We start from the raw sequence: 21771 nt of genomic DNA on the forward strand, positions 1-21771 counted from the left end.
ACTGCTGCTAATAGATATAGATACGAATACACTATGGTGTGCTAATATCGAGTATAGTTTATTTACAACCCTAACTTTCAATGCTCAGTTATCCTAAATCTGAAGATAAAATCACCACCCTGTAAATGTACAACCATATGAATTTCATATTGCAGCTGTATAATCACATCCAGTGGACAAAATTTAGTTTCTCTGAACAATACATGTCAAATGCATTTATCAAGCATTGGGAAACATATTAATAAACATTCGGAACAGTAAATGCTGCAGCAGTCGTCCTTCATTGAATCGATTATCCTTTTCTTGGAATATTTTGGAATCAACTGTAAATTTTTTTTAACTCACATCTGCGAATTCTCCAAATCAACAATCCAGAAAGTTCAACAAGTTGCAACCATAATGCTAATTTAAATAAACAACTGACTTGGAAGGAGGTCCTTCTCTAGAAAGACCAGAAACGAAATTCAAGGAAGTCCTTTACCTTTAAATTTAAGATCAAAATTTGCATCGCAAAAACAAAACAAAGAAACTAATTGGAAGAAGATCCTCTGACAAAACCAACAACCTAATTGGAAGAAGGTCCTGCTAGAAAACAGCTTTTCCATTCAGATACCTGCAAATTCAGCCGTTTAACTTTTCCATTATCTCATATAAAGGAGAGCTCCAGTCAAGGGATTGATTTTTCTTATAACCTTTCCATGCATCCCACCAGATCATGAACCTGCTTCCTGCCGAGAAAACATCTGAAGAAATGCTCAGAGCGTTTTCCGTCTTTGCCACATACTCTTCAAACTTTTCAAGATTTTTTAGGCTCTGGTGTTGGTGTTGGCCTTGTTTCAGATTTTCCAGGTCTTTCCAAGCCTCTTCTACATCCGCCCAAAAGCATGAGTCCGAAGTGAGGGATGCACGCTCTCTGCGACGTCTCTGCCCTTTCGAAATGCGAGTTTTTTCTTTCTCTTCCATCCATTTCTGAAGAACTTTATGACGATTAGGTCTTCCATCTGAAAGGTAGTTGCCACTGTTGTTAATGCGATAATAATGTGCAATATCCAGAGGCTCTACAAATTTTCTGTATGTGTTGCCAGCATTTATCCACTTATTTTGGGATTGGAAATCACTTGGCAATTCATGACCCTCCCATGCTTCAATAATGCCATCCCAAAATATTCCCAGACTTATCCTACGCCCATCAGCTTCTATATCCGGAAAATTGGAATGGTTCTTGAAGGTATCATAATATCCGATGCCACCCTGTTTCTCACAACGCTCTTTATAGTATATACCACTCAAGCTCTGCCATAGTACTTTGCTTTAGGCTTAATTCAACAGCTAACTTATAACAATCCTGTTATACTTGTTTTCAATTTCTCCAGCTCTTCTGAGGGCAAGCTGTGCTTGATCATTCTGGGCAAAGTAATCCACAACATTTCAAGCAGCAATTAGCATGCTGAAATGACGTGAAGAAACTTAAATTCAAAAGTGCCCGTAAAACTTTTTTATACTAAATTTTATAATATAATAAGAATAATAATGTTGTATGCGATTTTTTTTTGTTTGTGAAACAATGTATAGGATTTTTTTATTAATGAAATAAAGGATTCATTTTTTTATGTAATAATATGAATGCTAAAATTTTCACGGGTTTACATATTTTAACTTTAGGATCTTTTAAAAAACACAAACAAAATACATATAGTTAATCATTAAACCCATTAAAACTATTAACTTATAATTTAAAAAAAACACTAAACAAACATATAAACATATATAGTTAATCATTAAGCCCACTAAAACTATACAAATAACTAAAATATTTAATCATTAAACCCCCTAAAACTATACAAATAACTAAAAATTTACAAATCCAAATTGACATTACCTTTAATATATTCCAATCTTGACATATAAAAGAGGAAAAATTTACAATTCCAAATTGACATTACCTTTAATATATTCCAATCTTGACATATAAAGGAGGAAAAATGTTTTACAGAAGTGTAAATACTCTGCTCTTCCGGACTTCACCCATTAAACTAACCGTAATATACTTATTTTCAATATATTTTACCAATATTTTTCCAGTATTTATCAATATAAAAACTAGATGAAAAACATAAACATTAGAGTTTCTGTCTCTGTTATTTAGATGTTATTTTAAGAAAAGTATTGAGTATTACCTGAGCTCCAACACCAGTAGCTTCTAACTGCACTGAAATTCCCATGTCGTAAGATAATTCTGAATCAGGATTAAATGCAAATTTTCTCCCATTTTTGGAGTTTTCTATGACATGTTTCAAAACCGAAGCATACATTATATGCTCTGAAAAACAGTCCTCCACTGTAATATCCCAGAGCTTTTCATGGCTCTGCATTGTCAAATGAAGCATCTTCAAAACGGTGTCAGAATTCTCAATACAAGCTGCGCCACGGCTTGAGCAGAACATGTAAGTGCCAACAGGTCTATATGGGCTTCTCTGTGTGATCCTGTCCGACCACTTTTGAGAATCAAACACATAGCTTGGAGTATACTGCAGGACATTATTAAGAAGAATCCTGCAAGCGTCTTGAGTAGAAGAATATGGGACTTTGCCATCCCAATGGGGCAAAATAGCAGTCAAAGGCGCAGAAATTGCCTCAATCGGTGCAAGGAGCATCCGCGGAGCAATGTCATGCTTGGAAACCACATGACAAAAGTTGCCTCCCCAATTCTCACGGCCAACTGCTTCAACAAGTCTTTCATCTCCGACCAGAGGGCAACCAAATGTGATACAAAAGGAAGAGATTTGCCTTATCCTCTTTTTCAGGAACCACAGTGTAGCCAAGGTTGCAACTGCCCCTCCCAAGGAATGACCCACAAACATAATGGGTTTGAGTTTTCTTTGTCTGGAGTCAGTAGAAGCCTGTAACTGATCGACCTGGAATACATCAACACAATGTTACTTTTCCCTTTGAATTTCAATAATTTCATCTATAATAACAGAAGTAAATCCTCTTGTTGTGAAATCGAGTTTACTTTTGACAGGTGCATTTAGATAAATCACTTTACCTTTGCTTAGAAATCTGTTTTCTACATAATATCTAGGAACAACTTAAGAGCTCCCTGATGGACTTGGGCTGGTTTATCATCGTAATCCTTGAGGCAATCCGAGAATACCTGGTTGTTTGTTTCTATAGTCCCCTCTCCATCGATGAAACTTTCAATTCTGAGAAATGATGGGAAGACAACATATGTAACGTCTCCATGCTCCTTCAGACTAAAACTCTCTGAATTATTTGCACGACCTGACTCTTCCCAAGCATTGAACAGTATTTCGCATGAAGCCAGAAAAGCTGCAGTCTCGTGACCAACAGTGAACCTGCAACAACATATGAGTAAATTAGCACCGTAAGGGAAACCGAGTATGGATCCCTCAAAATTTGGAATTCTGTGCATAAAATTTTCCACATTTTTATGAATCAAGAGATAGGGACGACATGATCAGATTCAACAAGAATAAATAATGCCTTCATTATCTGAGATGAAGATAAAAAAATGTGACAATGAAAAACACTATATAAGATTACATATACAACCCGGACTTCTAAACAGGATAACTGAGGTGTCTATCACACTGAAACCACTTAACTTGCCAAATACTGCAGATCAAGAACCAGATTATTGCATCTGCCATTACTGGACAGGATTAACTCACAATACTAATACCAAAGCTGTCCTCCCCTGCCTACACCTCAGGAAGATTAATACCCATACTATTCAAGGGGAAAGCCTCCTAAAGCTTAGCGGGGGAAATGATGGACCTAGAGCCTGCAATTGATGAATGGGTAATTTACAATGAAAAAACACTATATAAGATTAAATATACAAACTGACCTTCTAAACAGGATAACTGGGGTGTCTATCACACTGAAATCACTTAGCTTGCCAAAAACTACAGATCAACAACCAGATTATTGCATCTGTCATTACTGGACAGAATCAAACTCCCATTACTATACCACAGCTATCTTCCCCTGCCTACATCTCAGGAAGATTAATACCCGTACTGTTCAAGGGGAAAGCCTCCTAAAATTGGCTGGTAAATGATGGGCCTAGAGCCTGCAAAAGATGGATAGGTAATTTAAAATGAAAAAACACTATATAAGATTACATATACAAACTGGGCTTCTAAACAGGATCACTGAGGTGTCTATCAAACTGAAACAACTTAGCTTTCCAAAAACTGCAGATCAACAACCAGATTATTGCATCTGCCATTACTGGACAAGATCAAACTCCCATTACTAATACCACAAGTGTTCTCCCCTGCCTACACCTCAGGAAGATTAATACCATACTGTTCAATTGGGAAAGCCTCCTAAAGCTTAGCTGGGAAATGATGGACCTAGAGCCTGCAATAGATGGATGGGTAATTTATAATGAAAAAGCAATATATGAAATTACACATACAAACTAGGCCTCTAAACAGGAGAACTGAGGTGTCTATCACACTGAAACCACTTAGCTTGCCAAAAACTGCAGATCAACAACCAGATTATTGCATCTGCCATTAGTGGACAGGATCAAACTCCCATTACTAATACTACAGCTGTCCTCCCATGCCTAGACCTCAGGAAGATTAATTCCCAGACTGTTCAAGGGGAAGCCATCCTAAAGCTTAGCTGGGAAATGATGGACCTAGAGGCTGCAACAGATTGGATGGGTAATTTCCAACGACAGAGACCAAGCTCAAAAAATTTATATTTTAAAGATCACAAAAGTCCATTTTTTTATCCCAAAGTCACCCTAAACTTCTTTAAGAAATTCAATCTTCGTATACCAAAAAGTTTCCCGCTGATTTATTTATCAAAATGTAAAGAAGACAACCATATCCTCATAAGAAATTATGGAAAACAAAATACCAATCTTCATATACCAAAAAGTTTCCAGCTGATTTATCAAAATGTAAAGAAGACAACCATATCCTCATAAGAAATTATGGAAAACAAAATCCCAAGCTTATCCTTACAGTGGGGTAGATGAGTCTTCTTCCGTGGTGAGCAATTGTTGCTTGCTTCGATTTGTTGCGCACTGGCGTTGGATTTAAGCGCTGAATGTTGCCCATATAATAATTCATAATGGGTACCGGTCGTTCCTGACACTGAAAACAGGGAAAGACCCAAGAAAGAACAATAGAAGACTTTGAATGGGTATGCAGTGTGGAAACTGTATTTGTCACTGTCAAATACAGTGATTGTCATCGCTCTGTTTAAGCGAAGCAATGTGAAAAGGTTGATTATCCACACTTGTCTGGTACCAATAGTAAAGGAGCCCGGAGAGCCCTGATGAATGAATTATATTTAATTTTTTAAAAGAAGTGCCCATGTTCTCAGTTTCTGTGGAAAACCAAAGGAAAAAGAATGGTCAGCGAGTTCCAAGAAAATGCAGTAAGATAGTGAGAAAGAGATTCCAAATATTTTTTTTAATTGGAAAATGCTTATTTTATCGAAGTAATGCTTGTGTCACGATATTTTGTTTACTGGAAAATGCTTATTTTATCGAAGTAATGCTTGTGTCAGATATTTTGTTTACTGGAAAATGCTTATTTTATCGAAGTAATGCTTGTGTCACGAAACCTGTACTCGATTTTTTAATGCTAAACAATTGTAAATGTATAATTATTAGAGGTATGTTTTAAATAAATATACTAGTAATATCAACCTCAATAATAATGACCATGTTTATTTTCTATCTTGCCATGGCAGCTCTTATTTGATTAAAGGATAGAAGTGACTTATTAGTAATATATTTATTATTGCGAAAAGATTTTATATATATATATATATATATATATATAAAAACTTATATATATTAGTATGGAGGAATAATTTAATAATTAAAATTTGAATTATTCTTCTAAACTAATTAAAAAAGTTACTACACATTTTATTAGCCAAATTTATTATTATAAATATTTATTTTCAATATTTTTTAATTAAAATTTAAATATTAATAATGAAAATTTGAATGAAAATTGTTTGGCCGTTTAAACCACTCCACCAAAACCATACAAATTCAATAATTTTGATTAAAAAAAATTGTGTTATGGATAGTCATATTGAAATTGGTCCCACATAATTTTGATTGGAAAGAAAAATTTAAAATAACTTACTGATTTTATTAGCCAAATTTATTATTACAAATATTTCATTTTAATATTTTTTATTAAAATTTGAATTATTCAAATTTTATTTATATTACAGCTTACAAAAACAAATATGAATTTCATATAATCTAAAAATGCAAATATTCTTAAAAAACACTAATATTCCTAAAAAAAACCTAAATTATTTATCAATCTATCAACATATCATAATGCTACAAGACTTTACTAAATAAATAAATATATCCAATCCTAAAATTATCTCTAGAAATTAAGATATTTTCAAAGTTAAAACCAAAAATTAATTAGCCAACAACTTAATTATCATACTCAAATTTTATATAAAATTTTTGCATTAATATTGCCGTGCGTCCGTCCTCTCAATAATATTGCAATTATTAAGAGTTCTGATAATTAAAAACCATTAATATTTTTCTGTGAAAAATGTACAATTAACACAATCTAAGAGGGGGAGATGGATCGCACGCGCAAAGGGCTGGGCTAGGGTTTCTCCTCGCGCATCTTCTGCGGTTCGTAGCGGCTAAGGTTCGATAGCACTCCTCGTCTAGGCACAACCGCTACGGTCACGGATCAGGAACTTACAGCTGCAGCATCCCCATCGTATTCTTCACCTGTCATTTTCGGTCGCCGACAAAGTGATAGTTATGGATGACATGGAGCATGAAGCAGTGGATTACTCGGCGGATCCCTCGCCGGACAAAGCTATTTTTGGGAACCCTAGTTTTGCCCCTCGCTCACAGTTCACGCCTTCCACATCTTCAACTGTTCCTGCGCGCACACCTTCCCGGTCCTCCGCCTCGCCCGCAGTTTATCACTCCATTCCATCATCCGCTGGAGCATATCCCATCGAATCTCCGCCATTTGAAGTCCCTCCGCTCTCGCCGGGTTCTCTGCAGTTCTTGGCCTCACATACACCTCCCTCGCCCTCATTCGATCCACAGGCTCCGCCCCTCCTTTCGGTGCCTTTCCCCCCGCCGGCAGCTACTCCTGCATCACATCCCTCCGTTTCGGGAGTCCGCCCATCTGGTTGTTTTGAAACTCCTGCGGTCGTTATTCACCCCACAAATCCCCCATCCCGGGAAGGCATTACAAATCCACTGGTGGATCATCCGTCGGCTCCCCGCTCCGGCAAAAAGAAGGCAAAGTGTGTTAGGTCTACGACAAGGGACATCTCCATCAAATTCGACGAATCGAAGCCGCTCGGTGACTATATGGACATTGCAAACACTGTGTTGGTAGGGCACGTCAGGGGTAGAACATACTCGAGGCAGAGGCTCAATCTATGGGTAAAGGAGATCTGGGGCGGAGTGCTTTTTGACCTACCAGAGGTCCATGTCCTCCCCAGAGGATGGTTCTCCCTTAAATTTTCCAAGGAAAGTCAGACAAACCTGGTATTGGGCCGATACTGGCATATTGAAATGGCCCCGGTCCTCCTCAAGCGCTGGAACCCCCTTTTCGACCCTGAGCGGGAGCAGCTCGGTGCAGGACCAATCTGGGTTCGCCTCCCAGGCCTTCCGTTACCATTCTGGGCTGAAGAAGTTTTCATTAAGGTTGGCAATGCCCTGGGGACTTATTTGGATTACGATCGCACATATGTGGAATCTGGGAATCGAACACTTGCGCGGATTTTGGTTCATCTGGACACCCGTGAAGGACTTGAGGAGCAGATCACGCTTCAGTGGGGAAGGTGTATCAGAGTGCAGTTGCTGGATTATGAAGGAGTCCCCTTCCGTTGCAGACGATGCCATAAAGTCGGGCACCTTGCAAAGGACTGCCCACTCAACAAGAAAGCTGAAGACACTCCGAAGAGTACCCCGACTCCTACCAGGACGGCATCACCCAACACTTCTCGCCCTCCCTCTGCAGGCCCGCCCCCTTCGGCTTCAGCTCCCGCGGTCGATACAGGACTCCGGCGTCCATCGCCTCCTATTACCAGGGCTCGCTCGGCGGCAGAAGCGGGTATGATCTCAGGTTCTTTTACCTCTCATTTACTTTCTTCGTTTGATGTTAATCATGTCATTGGTCCCTCTTCACATTCCTCCATGATTCAATGCACATTAACAACATCTCCTCTAATCTGCAACTCTGATCCCATCATATCCACTACTTCCCCTGAGGCTTGCTCCTCCCCGCGCCCGTCTTCCCCTCCACACTCATATTTTCTACGGTCTAGGAACCCTGCCAAAGAGACTCCAGCAGGACATTCTGGTCTGGGCATTGTTATTCCAGAAGGGGGTGTATTGCATACCAAAGGGAGAAAATCCCATCTCTCAAAGGCCATTAAACTTGCTGGGGCAGAGGTGGTTTCTGGCCGGCAATCGACCATTGACGGGGTCCTTAGAGCAGGACACACCCCGAGAGGTGTTCCCCCATGAAGTGCCTATCCTTTAACTGCAGAGGACTGGCTAGTTCCTCCAAGAAACTAGCCATGAAGCGGCTCATTGAAACTGAGCCTATAGACATTATCATGCTTCAAGAGACACTCTGCTCAGCTGAACAGATTACTCGAGCCTTGCAAGCCTTGGCCCCTGGATGGAGCTTTTATGCCAATGATGCTGTAGGACGATCTGGGGGTCTAGCCATTGGAATCAACCCTCGCTCCATCAAATTGATTTCGACCTGGGGGGGGCAGGGTTCATTGGTTTGGACGTTTTCTCAGCTGATCTCGGCATGGATCTCAGAATTGTCAATGTATATGCTCCCTGCTCCCAGAGAGAAGCGTTCTGGCAGCACATCCTACACCTCCCATTACTGAATGAAGACCATGTTATTATCGGAGGAGACCTCAATTTCTCTCTGGGATTCAGGGAGTCTTGGGGCTCGGAAGCACAAATCGACCCCATTACCGATTACATGACCAATCTGCTGGAGCAATCAAATTTCACGGATATTCCAATGCAGCGTCTCCTTCCTACTTGGAGGAATCGACGAGTTGGGGATGCTGCTCTTGCTCGCAGACTTGACAGATTTCTCCTAAAGGGGACTCTCCTTCAGCGTCTGCATCTCTACAGACAATGGGTTGGCTCGGGGGGGCTATCGGACCATAATCCTATTTATCTGGAGATTCAGGGTCCTTCCAAGAAACCCAAGGCACCCTTCAAATTTAATCACATCTGGCTGAAGGATCCATCATATATCAAGCTGATAAAGGATTACTGGATGGCACACCCTATCAATGACAATGAATCTCTTGCCAAAGGTTTCTGCAGGAACCTTTCAGAAATAAAGCATATTTCTATTCAGTGGGCAAAGGAGAAATTGGAGAGGGAAACAGCACAGCTCACCCAAATTGAAGCTGATTTAAGTTCTCTCACCGACGACCGAGGATTGGGGTTCATCTCAGCTGCTGACAAATGCAGGCTAATTGACTTAGAAAATCAAAAAGCCAAGATCCTCAAAGAAAGAGAGGAATCCATCAGATTAAGGAGTAGAGCTTTATGGATACAAGCTGGGGATGACAACACAAAGTTTTTCCATAACTTTGCAAAGAGCAGGAAAGTATCTAATACAATCTGGAAGCTCCCCTCCCCGGATGGCGACATCGCAGACAATTTTAACAAGCTCGCTCACCTGGGCACCACCCATTTCAGGAATCTATACAAGAGCCCCCGGGAAGCCAACCTACTGGATATCATTAATGTGGCAAACCACTTCCCGAGATTCGTGGAGGAAGATGATGTGGAGGCCTTAACTGACCCAGTAACAGCTGAGGAACTCGAAGGAGTGCTGAAATGGTTCAAAAAAGACAAAAGCCCTGGCCCGGATGGTTGGACCATCGAATTCTACTTAGCCTTCTTCGAAGTATTGGGGCAGGATCTGCTGCGGGTGGTCGAGGAGAGCCGGATTACTGGATCCATATATCATGCTATCAATTCTACTTTCATTGCTCTCATCCCCAAATCAGACTCCCCGGCATCCTTTGAGGACTACCGGCCCATCTCGTTGTGTAACTGCCTCTATAAAATCATATCTAAGACCATTGCTAACCGTCTTAGACCCATCCTCTCCAGATCCATTGCCCCGCAGCAATTTGCATTTCTTGAATCCAGGCAGATCCACGAGGCCATCGGACTTGCACAAGAAGCCCTTCACTCCATTTGGTCAAAGAACCTTAAAGCCATCCTCCTCAAGATCGACCTTTCCAAAGCCTTCGACCGAGTCAGCTGGCTCTATCTTAAAATGATCCTCATACATCTGGGGTTCCCACATGCCTTCATCACTTGGATCATGGCCTGCATCACCTCTCCTTCCTTCAGTATCCTCATCAATGGCTCGGCCTCTACATTTTTCCACTCTGAAAGGGGTCTGAGACAGGGGTGCCCCCTATCACCCCTTCTCTTCCTCTTGGTCATGGAAGGTCTCAGCCGCCTCATGGAATCTGCAAAGAGGGATGGAGACATTGGGGGACTTGGCATAACCGACCTTTGCTATCTCACTCATCTACTTTTTGTGGACGATGTCCTTATACTACTAGATGGCAGTGTACGAGACACCCGGACCTTCACAAAGATCCTGCAACGTTTTTCTGCAGCTACTGGTATGCAGCCAAATCAGATGAAATCTACCATCACCTGCTCTCGCACCTCTGTTCAGGAGACCCGGACAGCCCTTCAGGCATTTCCTTACTCGGTTCACCCTCTGGATAGAGGCCTCAAATACTTGGGATTCAATCTGAAGCCAACCTGCCAAAGGATAGCTGATTGGGTCTGGTTGGTGGCAAAAATGGAAAAAAGACTCATGGGATGGAGCCACAGATATCTCTCTAGGGCTGGCAGATTGGTGCTTATTAAATCTGTGCTAGAGGCTACCCCGGTCTTCTGGATGGCACTAGCCTGGATTCCAAGGAATATCTTGGGTAGGTTACAGCAGTTGTGCAACCGATACCTCTGGAACGGGAGTCAGGAGAAAAGGATCTTTGCTTGGATTAGCTGGAAGAAAATTTCTCTGCCCAAAAAATGGGGAGGGTGGGGCCTCAAAGACCTCCCTGATTTCGCCAAGGCACTGGTCGCCAAGATGGGATGGACATTGCTTACTTGCCAAAACCTGTGGACACAGGTAACCTATCACAAATACATATGGCCCCAAAATATTCTGGATTGGGCCCGACTACCATCCTGGTCATCTAAGGGATGCTCATCAGTCTGGAAGGCTTTGATAGATTCCCTTCCTCTCATTCGGGACAATCTAGCTTGGCGAATAAATGATGGATTGACGGGCAGGATTGGCTTGGACCCATGGATCAACAGTGGGGGCAGACACATACTAAATCGAGAGCTTATCACTCATCTTCAAACCCGGGACATCCGGCATTTCGCTCAGATTGCAGATCAGCATCGCACGGACATCTTCTCCCAAGCTTGGAAAACTGCCCAGCAACTGGAACTCCCTCCTCAATGGCATCAGGAATGGGAACAATATACTGTGGCATTAACTGAATCCCACATCCGCATCAAACAAGGGCCGGACGAACTTATTTGGTGCATCGCGGATCATGGTATGTATGCTCCAAAATATGGGTACAAAGCTCTCATATCCTACAGAACACCTGAACAGATACACTCGTGGTGGCAAACAATCTGGAAGCTCAAGGCTCCACCCCGCTCCAAACTCTTCTTCTGGTGCGCCCTCAATGGTATTGTTCCCACTGGTGAACATCTTACCCACAGAGCCATCTACGGCCCAACATGGTGTTCGTTTTGCAAGGGTGCGTCAGAAAACACAGATCATATTTTCCTACACTGCCCTGCTATACACAACCTATGGAGAAATATCTGTAATCAATTGGGCATAGCGGGCCTTTGGACTGGACTTGATCTACAGAGCGCATGGGATACCTGGTCACACAGTCATCCGGGCACAAAACTACAAAACCTCCCCCCTGTGGCCACTTGGCATATCTGGCTCGCTCGGAATCGGGCTATATTCGAGGATCGACCGTTATCATGGAGCCGGATTGAAATCACCATCATCGCTGCTTATCAGGAGCTACCTGATCCGCCACCTCCCAGACCCAGAACCATACAGCCTATGCCCAGTATCGACAGATCCACCCCGTGGGCCTTTTTCGACAGGGCAGCAAATCAAGCTGGGTGTGGAGGGGGATTTGTCCTGCACATAAACGAGCATCATCGATATCTTGCAAAAATGGGTTTCGGAATGGGATCAAATAACTTTGCTGAGCTTTCAGCTGTACACAATCTTCTACACTTTGCATTATCGCATCAACACAAAAAGATCAATATATTTGGGGATTCAATGGTGGTTGTGAACTGGATTAACAATGTCACTACTTGTCATACACACACACTCAGCAATATATTACATGATGCACTCACTCTCAAAGCAGCTTTTGATCATTTCTCTTGTTTACACATTTACAGAGAACACAATAGCGAGGCTGACAAATTATCCAAAGAGGCCTCGACACTTCCCAGAGGCGACTGGCTAATAGTGGAGCAGAATGGAACAGAAGAGCACCAATTTTACCACAGGCCATACATAGATCAGAGAGAACAAAGGGACAACAGTCCCAATAGCTGACAGATAATGGAGACTATTTTTGACGAAATGTTTATGCCATATTGTTTATAAAACAGAATCCTTTTGTGATAACGAATAGGCTGAACAGCCAGACACATGAATGTACACAGCACTTTTTGCAACTACTCACTGAACAACACCTCGAGAGGTGAATTTTGTATGATCGATACAGTAATGCCATGGCATCTGCTTATGTAATTTTCTAATATAAATGAAAGTTACTAATTTTTCCAGTGGAAAAAAAAACACAATCTAATAGCAACTCGGCCATATATCAAATATTAACTTGGTAATATATCATCTGTAATTTGTATAAATTTAAAACAATTAAATATGATAAATTTAGTATAATATTGCAATTATTAAGAGTTCTGATAATTAAAAACCATTAATATTTTTCTGTGAAAAATGTACAATTAACACAATCTAATAGCAACTCGGCCATATATCAAATATTAACTTGGTAATATATCATCTGTAATTTGTATAAATTTAAAACAATTAAATATGATAAATTTATACTAAAGTAAGTAATTATTTTAAATTTATTCTGGTTTTTTTTTTTTAATTAGTCTAGTTTTAGTTGTGTGATATTATATAATTACTAACAATAAAATTATGAAATTTTGTCTAAATATAAATGTTTTATGTTTTTAAATAGGTTATAGTCCACATAAATATTATAGGCAAAATTATGGGTTATCATAAACTTAGGTATAAAAAACTAATTATACCTAAGCCAAATTTACCAAAACCACTCCAACATCTTGGACATAGAAAACCAACTATAACTAAGCCAAATTTACTAAAACCACTCAACATCTTGGACACATATGTAGTATGTGAACTAATATAATGAAAATTATCAAATTAAAAAAATTAATTTTAATTTGACTTTAGTAATGAGTATAAATAATGTGAATCCGTTATTCCACAAACAAATAAGATAGTCTTACATAACAAACTATTCTACAAATAAATAGGGTTGGCACTAAAGACAATTCTTAGAACAAATTAATATCTAACTTATTCTTAACATTAAAATTAAATTACTAACATTATATAAAATAAACCTACTAAGATATAATCTTTTTAAATAATTATAATTTATTATTATATTATTTTTCATAATAATATTATATATTGAAATTGAAAAAAATTCCAATTTTTTTTATAAACAAGCTCAAAATACTAAGTATCAAACCAACATTATTAATGATTTTTTTATATCATTTTTCCATAATATAAAAATTTGGAAAAAAAAAAAATCAAATTGTAGCCTTTGAGTTTGATTATGGCTTTGTAACTTAATTAAATGATTATATAATTAAATTGGGATTAATAAAGAAGACCATTTTTAATTATGATATGATATAATATATATTAATTATTATATATTAAATTAAGTTTTGAGAATTAGTTTAATTGGCTTTTTTATTAAAAAGTTAGCAGTTTAATTGTCTAAATATTCTTAAGTCAAACTTCTTATTTGAGTTAGTAAAAAAAATTAAAAAAATCTTCTTATTTGAGTTAGTAAAAAAAATTAAAAAAATAATTTTAGTTTTATATATATATATATATAATTTAAAAAATTATAATAAACCTTGTGTAAAGTTTTTTTATATAGCTAATAATGTTATTTACTTTTAAATATATTGTGAACAAATACTCTATTTTATTTAATAATGGAAAATATACTATGAACAATTACATTATTGTACTTTCATGTCAACTCTATCCTTTCATTATTTCAATTTATTATTGAATTATAATTATTGAAATTTATATACAATTTTTTAATTGTAAATAAATAATGTTTAATAAATCAATTTAATTATTAAATCGGGGTATAAAAAAATTGTGATTAATCATTTAATTATTTTACAATTTTTATTTTATATAGCATTATTATTACAATTTTAAATTTGACTAAAAGAACACAATATAATAATTTCTTAATATCACAAAATAAAAATGGTTGCATATATATTTTCACCTCCCTTAGCACTTGCTATCTTGAAAAGTATAACATATTAAATTATTATGATTTTGTGATTGTTAAATCTATTTTATTAAATAATTCTGATTTTGTGATTGTTAAATCTATTTTATTAAATAATTCTGATTTTGTGATTGTTAAATCTATTTTATTAAATAATTTTGATTTTGTTATTCATTTGATCTTTGTATTTTTTTTTAATTATTATTAATATGATATTTATAATATTATAATTAATTATAAAAAAAATCTATATCAAATATTTCAAAACTATATTCTGATGGGGTGGATAACCATGGTATGAGTGGCATAACCCGATGTGGATGGGACACATGCGAATGACATGAGTTGGACATAGAGAGGGAGGCAAGACAACTAACAACGTCAAAAGTTTAGAAACCTAGAGAATGTAGAAGCACTGTATAAACTTGGGATGGAAGTTTGGTTTGTTTGTTTATCATCTCAGTGTATGTGCGATAGTGTCGGTGGTGAAACTAACATAGAATATGCCAACATGTGCATGCTTATTTGTTTGGTAAACCCGACCTTTGTCGTTGTTGTTGGTTGGTGGGAATTGCAAAGTGTGCTTGTTTGGAAGCCCATCTGCACTGTGTAGGAACCTGGGGAATGGTTTTGTGGGTGTCTGTAGTGCTTTTGGTTCATGTTGGCAGGGGATGATGCCTTACTGGCCAAGTTTGTAGGGACTTGTCAATGGCTAGCCCTTAAAAAGCCCAACAGGGTTTTGGTAAGTTTCTTCTTGAGGACCTTTGTTTGGAAGTGTATTCTAGTTTTGTTATGTGTTACTTGTGTCTTATCTTTATTCTTCACCACAGGAGCGTTGCTCTGTTGATAAAAATTAAGCCAAGGAAACATTGGCACTGGCTTCATGGGTCTTAGGAGGTAGGAAATGGCTTTCAGTTGGTCGTAGTGTTTTTCTCTGGGTAAAACCCCCTCTAGTTGTTAGTAGCACCAGTGCCCTAGAAGGGTGGGAGCCAAGTTGGGATTTTGAGCATGTAGCTTGGAATTATGGGTTGGTTGGTTTTATAATTCCTTTAAATATGTGTTGTGACCACGAGGTTTATTAGAGTAGGCCTATCACTCGATCAATAGTTGTGTTCCTTTTCTAGTGCTTTGTTGTAAACATAGAGATGTTGAGACAGTGAGGTTAGGCTCGGAGAGGGTGGGGCCTTGTGGCCAATGAGGGAGCAGAGATGGACATGCAAGAACAGTAAAGGATGAAGGGGTTGTGGGCACTGATTTGGTGGTGGAATTGGCTCAAGACTAGATTCTGTTGTCAAGTCATGTAGACTAGCCACCATCCATGGAATCCCTAGACACCCAGATGTAGAACATAATGGTTGTTCTAGAGGAAATAAGACAACAGAGACACGATGACCATAACGAAGTCATTGCATTCATGAACGAATTGCAACAAAACCAGTGGGATATTCTTGACTACTTAGTGTCTATGTGAAGGAGCTAGAGGCGCACCAACGACCACCTAGATGATATGGAGGCGTGGCTATCTCATGTGGAATTCCATGCCCATCGAGATAATGGACCTCTTGTTGCTCCTTGTGCCGGTCATGCACCAGATTTCCCCCATGATCTATGATGACTGTCAGTTGTCTTCTTATTCTCTATGTTTTTTGGGCTATTTGGTCTTTCTGTTTTTTGTTATTATGTTTAGATTGACGATTTATCCTTCGTTTTTTCATCACTCTCCTAACCAACAAATTTGATGAGAGTGAGGGCGAGAAAGCAATAATCTTCATATTTATCCAATGTAATATTTTGAAGAATTAATAGAAAATTTTAACCCAAAAAAGAAAAGAAAAAAAGAATAATAATAATTAATAATATAAAAAAACCATCTTAATTTCAAATCTACAAAACAAATTAATAACCAAAATCTTAGTAGAAAGAAGAAAGACATTTTTAATAGTTTAATTTTAGCTAAACAACTAGTTTTAAGCCTGGTACAAAGTGGAAGAGTATTCTATTTTGTATGGATCAAGAAACCAATGCCCTCATTTTTTTAAATAAACATGAAAGAAAAAACATAAAACAAGTTGCATGATATTTTTTTCAATTAATTTTAAATTAAAATCCCATTTTTCATCATAATATTCTATTGATAGCTATGAGGTTTTTTTTTCTTTAAATTAAAATGTTACTTTCACATCATTTTCTCATATATATATATATATATATATATATAATGGCAAATCATTTTTAATTTAAAAAATTATAATAAACCTAATTGTGTAAAGATTAGTGTTCTTTACATTAAAATATATTGTGAACAATTACTCTATTTTATTTAATAATGGTCTTTATTTTAAAATATACTATGAACAATTACTTTATTGTATTCTCACATCAACTCTATCTTTTCATTATCTCAATTTATTATTTAATTATAATTATTGAAATTCATATACAATTTTTTTTAATTATTGAAATTTATATATAATTTTTTTAATTATTGGAATTTATATACAATTTTTTTTTAATTGTGAATAAATAATGTTTAATAAATCAATTTAATTATTAAATCAGGCTATAAAAAAACATTGTGATTAATCATTTAATTATTTTACAATTTTTATTTTATATAGCATTATTATTACAATTTTAAATTTGACAAAAAAAAACACAGTATAATAATTTCTTAATATCACAAAATAAAAATGGTTGTGTATATATTTTCACCTCCCTTAGCACTTGCTATCTTGAAAAGTATAACATATTAAATTATTATGACTTTGTGATTGTTAAATCTATTTTATTAAATAATTTTGATTTTGTTATTCATTTGATCTTTGTATTTTTTTTGAATTATTATTAATATGATATTTATAATATCATACTTAATTTAAAAAAAATAAAAATTATATCAAATATTTCAAAACTATATTCCGATAGGGTGGATAACCGTGGTATGAGTGGCATAACCCAGTGTGGATGGGACACATGTGAATGACATGAGTTGGACATAGAGAGGGAGGCAGGACAACTAACAACGTCAAAGGTTTAGAAACCTAGAGAAGGTAGAAGCACTGTATAAACTTTGGATGGAAGTTTGGTTTGTTTGTCTATCATCTCAACGTATGTGTGATCGTGTGGGTGGTGAAACTAACATAGAGTATGCCAACATGTGCATGCTCATTTGTTTGGTAAACCCAAACTTTGTCGTTATTGTTGGTTGGTGGGCTTTGTAGAGTGTGCTTGTTTGGAAGCCCATCCGCACTGTGTAGGATCCTAGGGAATGGCTTTGTGGGTGTCTGCAGTGCTTTTGGTTTATGTTGGCAAGGGATGATGCATTACTGGTCAAGTTTGTAGGGACTTGTCAATGGCTAGCCCTTAGAAAGCCTGATAGGGTTTTGGTAAGTTTCTTCTTGAGGACCTTTTTTTGGAAGTGTATTCTAGTTTTGTTAGTGTGTTACTTGTGTCTTATCTTTATTCTTCACTAGAGGACCATTGCTTTGTTGATAAAAATTAAGCCAGGGAAACATTGGCACTGGCTTCATGGGTGTTGGGAGGTGGGAAATTGGCTTGCAGTTGGTCATAGTGTTTTTCTCTGGGTAAAGCCCCCTCTGGTTGTTAGTAGCACTGGTGCCCTAAAAGGGTGGGAGCCAAGTTGGGATTTTGAGCATGTAGCTTGGAAGTATGGGTTGGTTGGTTTTATAATTCCTCTGAATGTGTGTTGTAACCACGAGGTTTATTATAGTAGGCCTATCACCCAATCAGTAGTTGTGTTCCTTTTCTAGTGCTTTGTTCTAAACACAGAGATGTTGAGACAGTGAGGTGAGGCCCAGAGAGGGATGGTACCTTGTGGCCAATGAGAGAGTAGAGATGGACATGCATGAACAGTAAAGGATGAAGGGGTTGTGGGCACTGATTTGGTGGTGGAATTGGCTCAAGACTAGATTCTATTGTCAAATCGTGTAGACCAACCACGATCTATGGAATCCTTAGACTCCCAAATGTAGAACATAATGGTTGTTTTAGAGGAAATAAGACAATAGAGACACGATGACCATAAAAAAGTCAATTCATTCATGAACGAATTGCAACAAAACTAGTGGGATATTCTTGACTACTTGGTGTCTATGTGAAGGAGCCAAAGGCGCACCAATGACCACCTAGATGATATGGAGGCATGCCTAGCTCATGTGGAATTCCATGCCCATCGGAATCGTGGACCTCTTGTTACTCCTTGTGCCGGTCATGCACTAGATTTCCACCATGATGTATGACGATTGTCAGTTGTCTTCTTATTCTCTATGTTTTCTAGGCTATTTGGTCTTTCTGTTTTTTGTTATTATGTTTAGATTAATGATTTATCCTTAGTTTTTTCATCGTTCTCCTAGCCAACGAATCTAATGAGAGTGAGGGCGAGGAAGCAATAGTCTTCATATTTATCCAATGTAATATGCTGAAGAATTAATAGAAAATTTTAACCCAAAAAAAGTAAAGGAGAAAAGAAAAAAATAAATAATAATAATTAATAATATAAAAAAACCATCTTAATTTCAAATCTACAAAACAAATTAATAACCAAAATCTTAGTAGAAGAAGAAAGACATTTTTAATAGTTTAATTTAAGCTAAACAACTAGTTTTAAGCCTCATACAAAGTGGAAAAGTATTATATTTTGTATGGATCAAAAAAACCAACACCCTCATTTTTTAAAATAAACATGAAAAAGAAAGCATAAAACAAGTTGCATGATATTTTTTTCAATTAATTTTAAATTAAAATCCCATTTCTCACCATAAGTTTGTATCAATAGCTATGATGTTTTTTTTTCTTTAAATTAAAATGTTACTTTCACATCATTTTCTTATAACTAAAAATAATTAGATATATTAAAAATCATTTTAATTTAAAAAATTATAATAAACCTAATTGTGTACATATTTTTTATATAATGAATAATTAATAGTGTTCTTTACTTTAAAATATATTGTGAACAATTACTCTATTTTATTTAATAATGGTCTTTATTTTAAAATATACTATGAACAATTACATTATTATATTCTCACGTCAACTCTATCCTTTCGTTACAATTATTGAAATTCATATACAATTTTTTTTAATTATTGAAATTTATATACAATTTTTTTAATTATTGGAATTTATATACAATTTTTTTTAATTGTGAATAAATAATGTTTAATAAATCAATTTAATTATTAAATCAAGTTATAAAAAAACATTGTGATTAATCATTTAATTATTTTACAATTTTTATTTTATATAGCATTATTATTACAATTTTAAATTTGACCAAAAAACACAATATAATAATTTCTTAATATCACAAAATAAAAATGGCTGCGTATATATTTTCACCTCCCTTAGCACTTGCTATCTTGAAAAGTATAACATATTAAATTATTATGATTTTGTGATTGTTAAATCTATTTTATTAAATAATTTTGATTTTGTTATTCATTTGATCTTTGTATTTTTTTTGAATTATTAGTAATATGATATTTATAATATCATAATTAATTATAAAAAAAATCTATATCAAATATTTCAAAACTATATTCCGATAGGGTGGATAACCATGGTATGAGTGGCATAACCTGGTGTGGATGGGACATATGCGAATGACATGAGTTGGACATAGAGAGGGAGGCAAGACAACTAACAACGTCAAAGGTTTAGAAACCTAGAGAAGGTAGAAGCACTGTATAAACTTTGGATGGAAGTTTGGTTTGTTTGTCTATCATCTCAATGTATGTGCGATAGTGTGGGTGGTGAAACTAACATAGAGTATGCCAACATGTGCATGCTCATTTGTTTGGTAAACTCGACCTTTGTCGTTATTGTTGGTTAGTGGGAATTGTAGAGTGTGCTTGTTTGGAAGCCCATCCACACTATGTAGGATCCTAGGGAATGGTTTTGTGGGTGTCTACAGTGCTTTTGGTTCATGTTGGTAGGGGATGATGCCTTACTGGTCAAGTTTGTAGGGAATTGTCAATGGCTAGCCCTTAGAAAGCCCAACAGGGTTTTGGTAAGTTTCTTCTTGAGGACCTTTGTTTGGAAGTGTATTCTAGTTTTGTTAGTGTGTTACTTGTGTCTTATCTTTATCCTTCACCACAGGACCGTTGCTCTGTTGATAAAAATTAAGCCAAGGAAACATTGGCACTGGCTTCGTGGGTCTTGGGAGGTAGCAAATAGGCTTTCAGTTGGTCGTAGTGTTTTTCTGTGGGTAAAATCCCCCCTAGTTGTTAGTAGCACTAGTGCCCCAGAAGGGTGGGAGCCAAGTTGGGATTTTGAGCATGTAGCTTGGAAGTATGGGTTGGTTGGTTTTATAATTCCTCTGAATGTGTGCTGTGAACACGGGGTTTATTAGAGTAGGCCTATCACCCGATCAGTAGCTGTGTTCCTTTTCTAGTGCTTTGTTGTAAACACAGCGATGTTGAGACAGTGAGGTCAGGGCCGGAGAGGGATGGGGCCTTGTGGCCAATGAGGGAGCAGAGATGGACATGCAAGAACAGTAAAGGATGAAGGGGTTGTGGGCACTGATTTGGTGGTGGAATTGGCTCAAGACTAGATTCCGTTGTCAAGTCGTGTAGACCAGCCACCATCCATGGAATTCCTAGACACCCATATGTAGAACATAATGGTTGTTCTAGAGGAAATAAGATAATAGAGACACGATGACCATAACAAAGTCATCACATTCATGAACGAATTGCAACCAAACCAGTGGGATATTCTTGACTACTTAGCATCTATGTGAAGGAGCCAGAGGCGCACCAATGAACACCTAGATAATATGGAGGTGCGCCTAGCTCATGTGGAATTCCATGCCCATCGGGATCGTGGACCTCTTGTTACTCCTTGTGTCGGTCATGCACTAGATTTCCCCCATGATCTATGATGATTGTCAGTTGTTTTCTTATTCTCTATGTTTTCTAGGTTATTTGGTCTTTCTGTTTTTTGTTATGATGTTTAGATTGACGATTTATCGTTAGTTTTTTTCATCGCTCTCCTAGCCAACGAATCTGATGAGAGTGAGGGTGAGAAAGCAATAATCTTCATATT

General features: G+C 37.1%; 2 protein-coding genes across 2 annotated transcripts; both read right to left on the reverse strand.

Annotated features, from left to right (window-relative positions):
• Positions 1-299: 299 nt before the first annotated feature.
• On the reverse strand, positions 300-1302 carry LOC149243800 (lipase-like PAD4; the record flags this gene model as incomplete). The annotated part of the gene is made up of 1 exon (XM_089371313.1): positions 300-1302. A coding segment is annotated over one exon (681 nt), but the record flags the coding sequence as incomplete, so codon positions are not given.
• Positions 1276-5388, reverse strand: LOC149243801 (protein EDS1-like). Its single transcript, XM_089374627.1, has 4 exons — positions 5007-5388; positions 3047-3356; positions 2178-2915; positions 1276-1404 (listed from the first exon to the last, which is right to left on the reverse strand). The coding sequence occupies exons 3-4, from the start codon at positions 2859-2861 to the stop codon at positions 1330-1332; spliced, it is 759 nt and encodes a 252-aa protein (XP_089230753.1). The 5' UTR covers positions 2862-2915; positions 3047-3356; positions 5007-5388; the 3' UTR covers positions 1276-1329.
• Positions 5389-21771: the final 16383 nt, after the last annotated feature.

The sequence above is a fragment of the Pinus tabuliformis genome, chromosome 8, assembly GCF_031772625.1.
Source record: "Pinus tabuliformis cultivar Carrire ecotype Pingquan chromosome 8, CPIR1, whole genome shotgun sequence".
NCBI lineage: Eukaryota > Viridiplantae > Streptophyta > Pinopsida > Pinales > Pinaceae > Pinus > Pinus tabuliformis.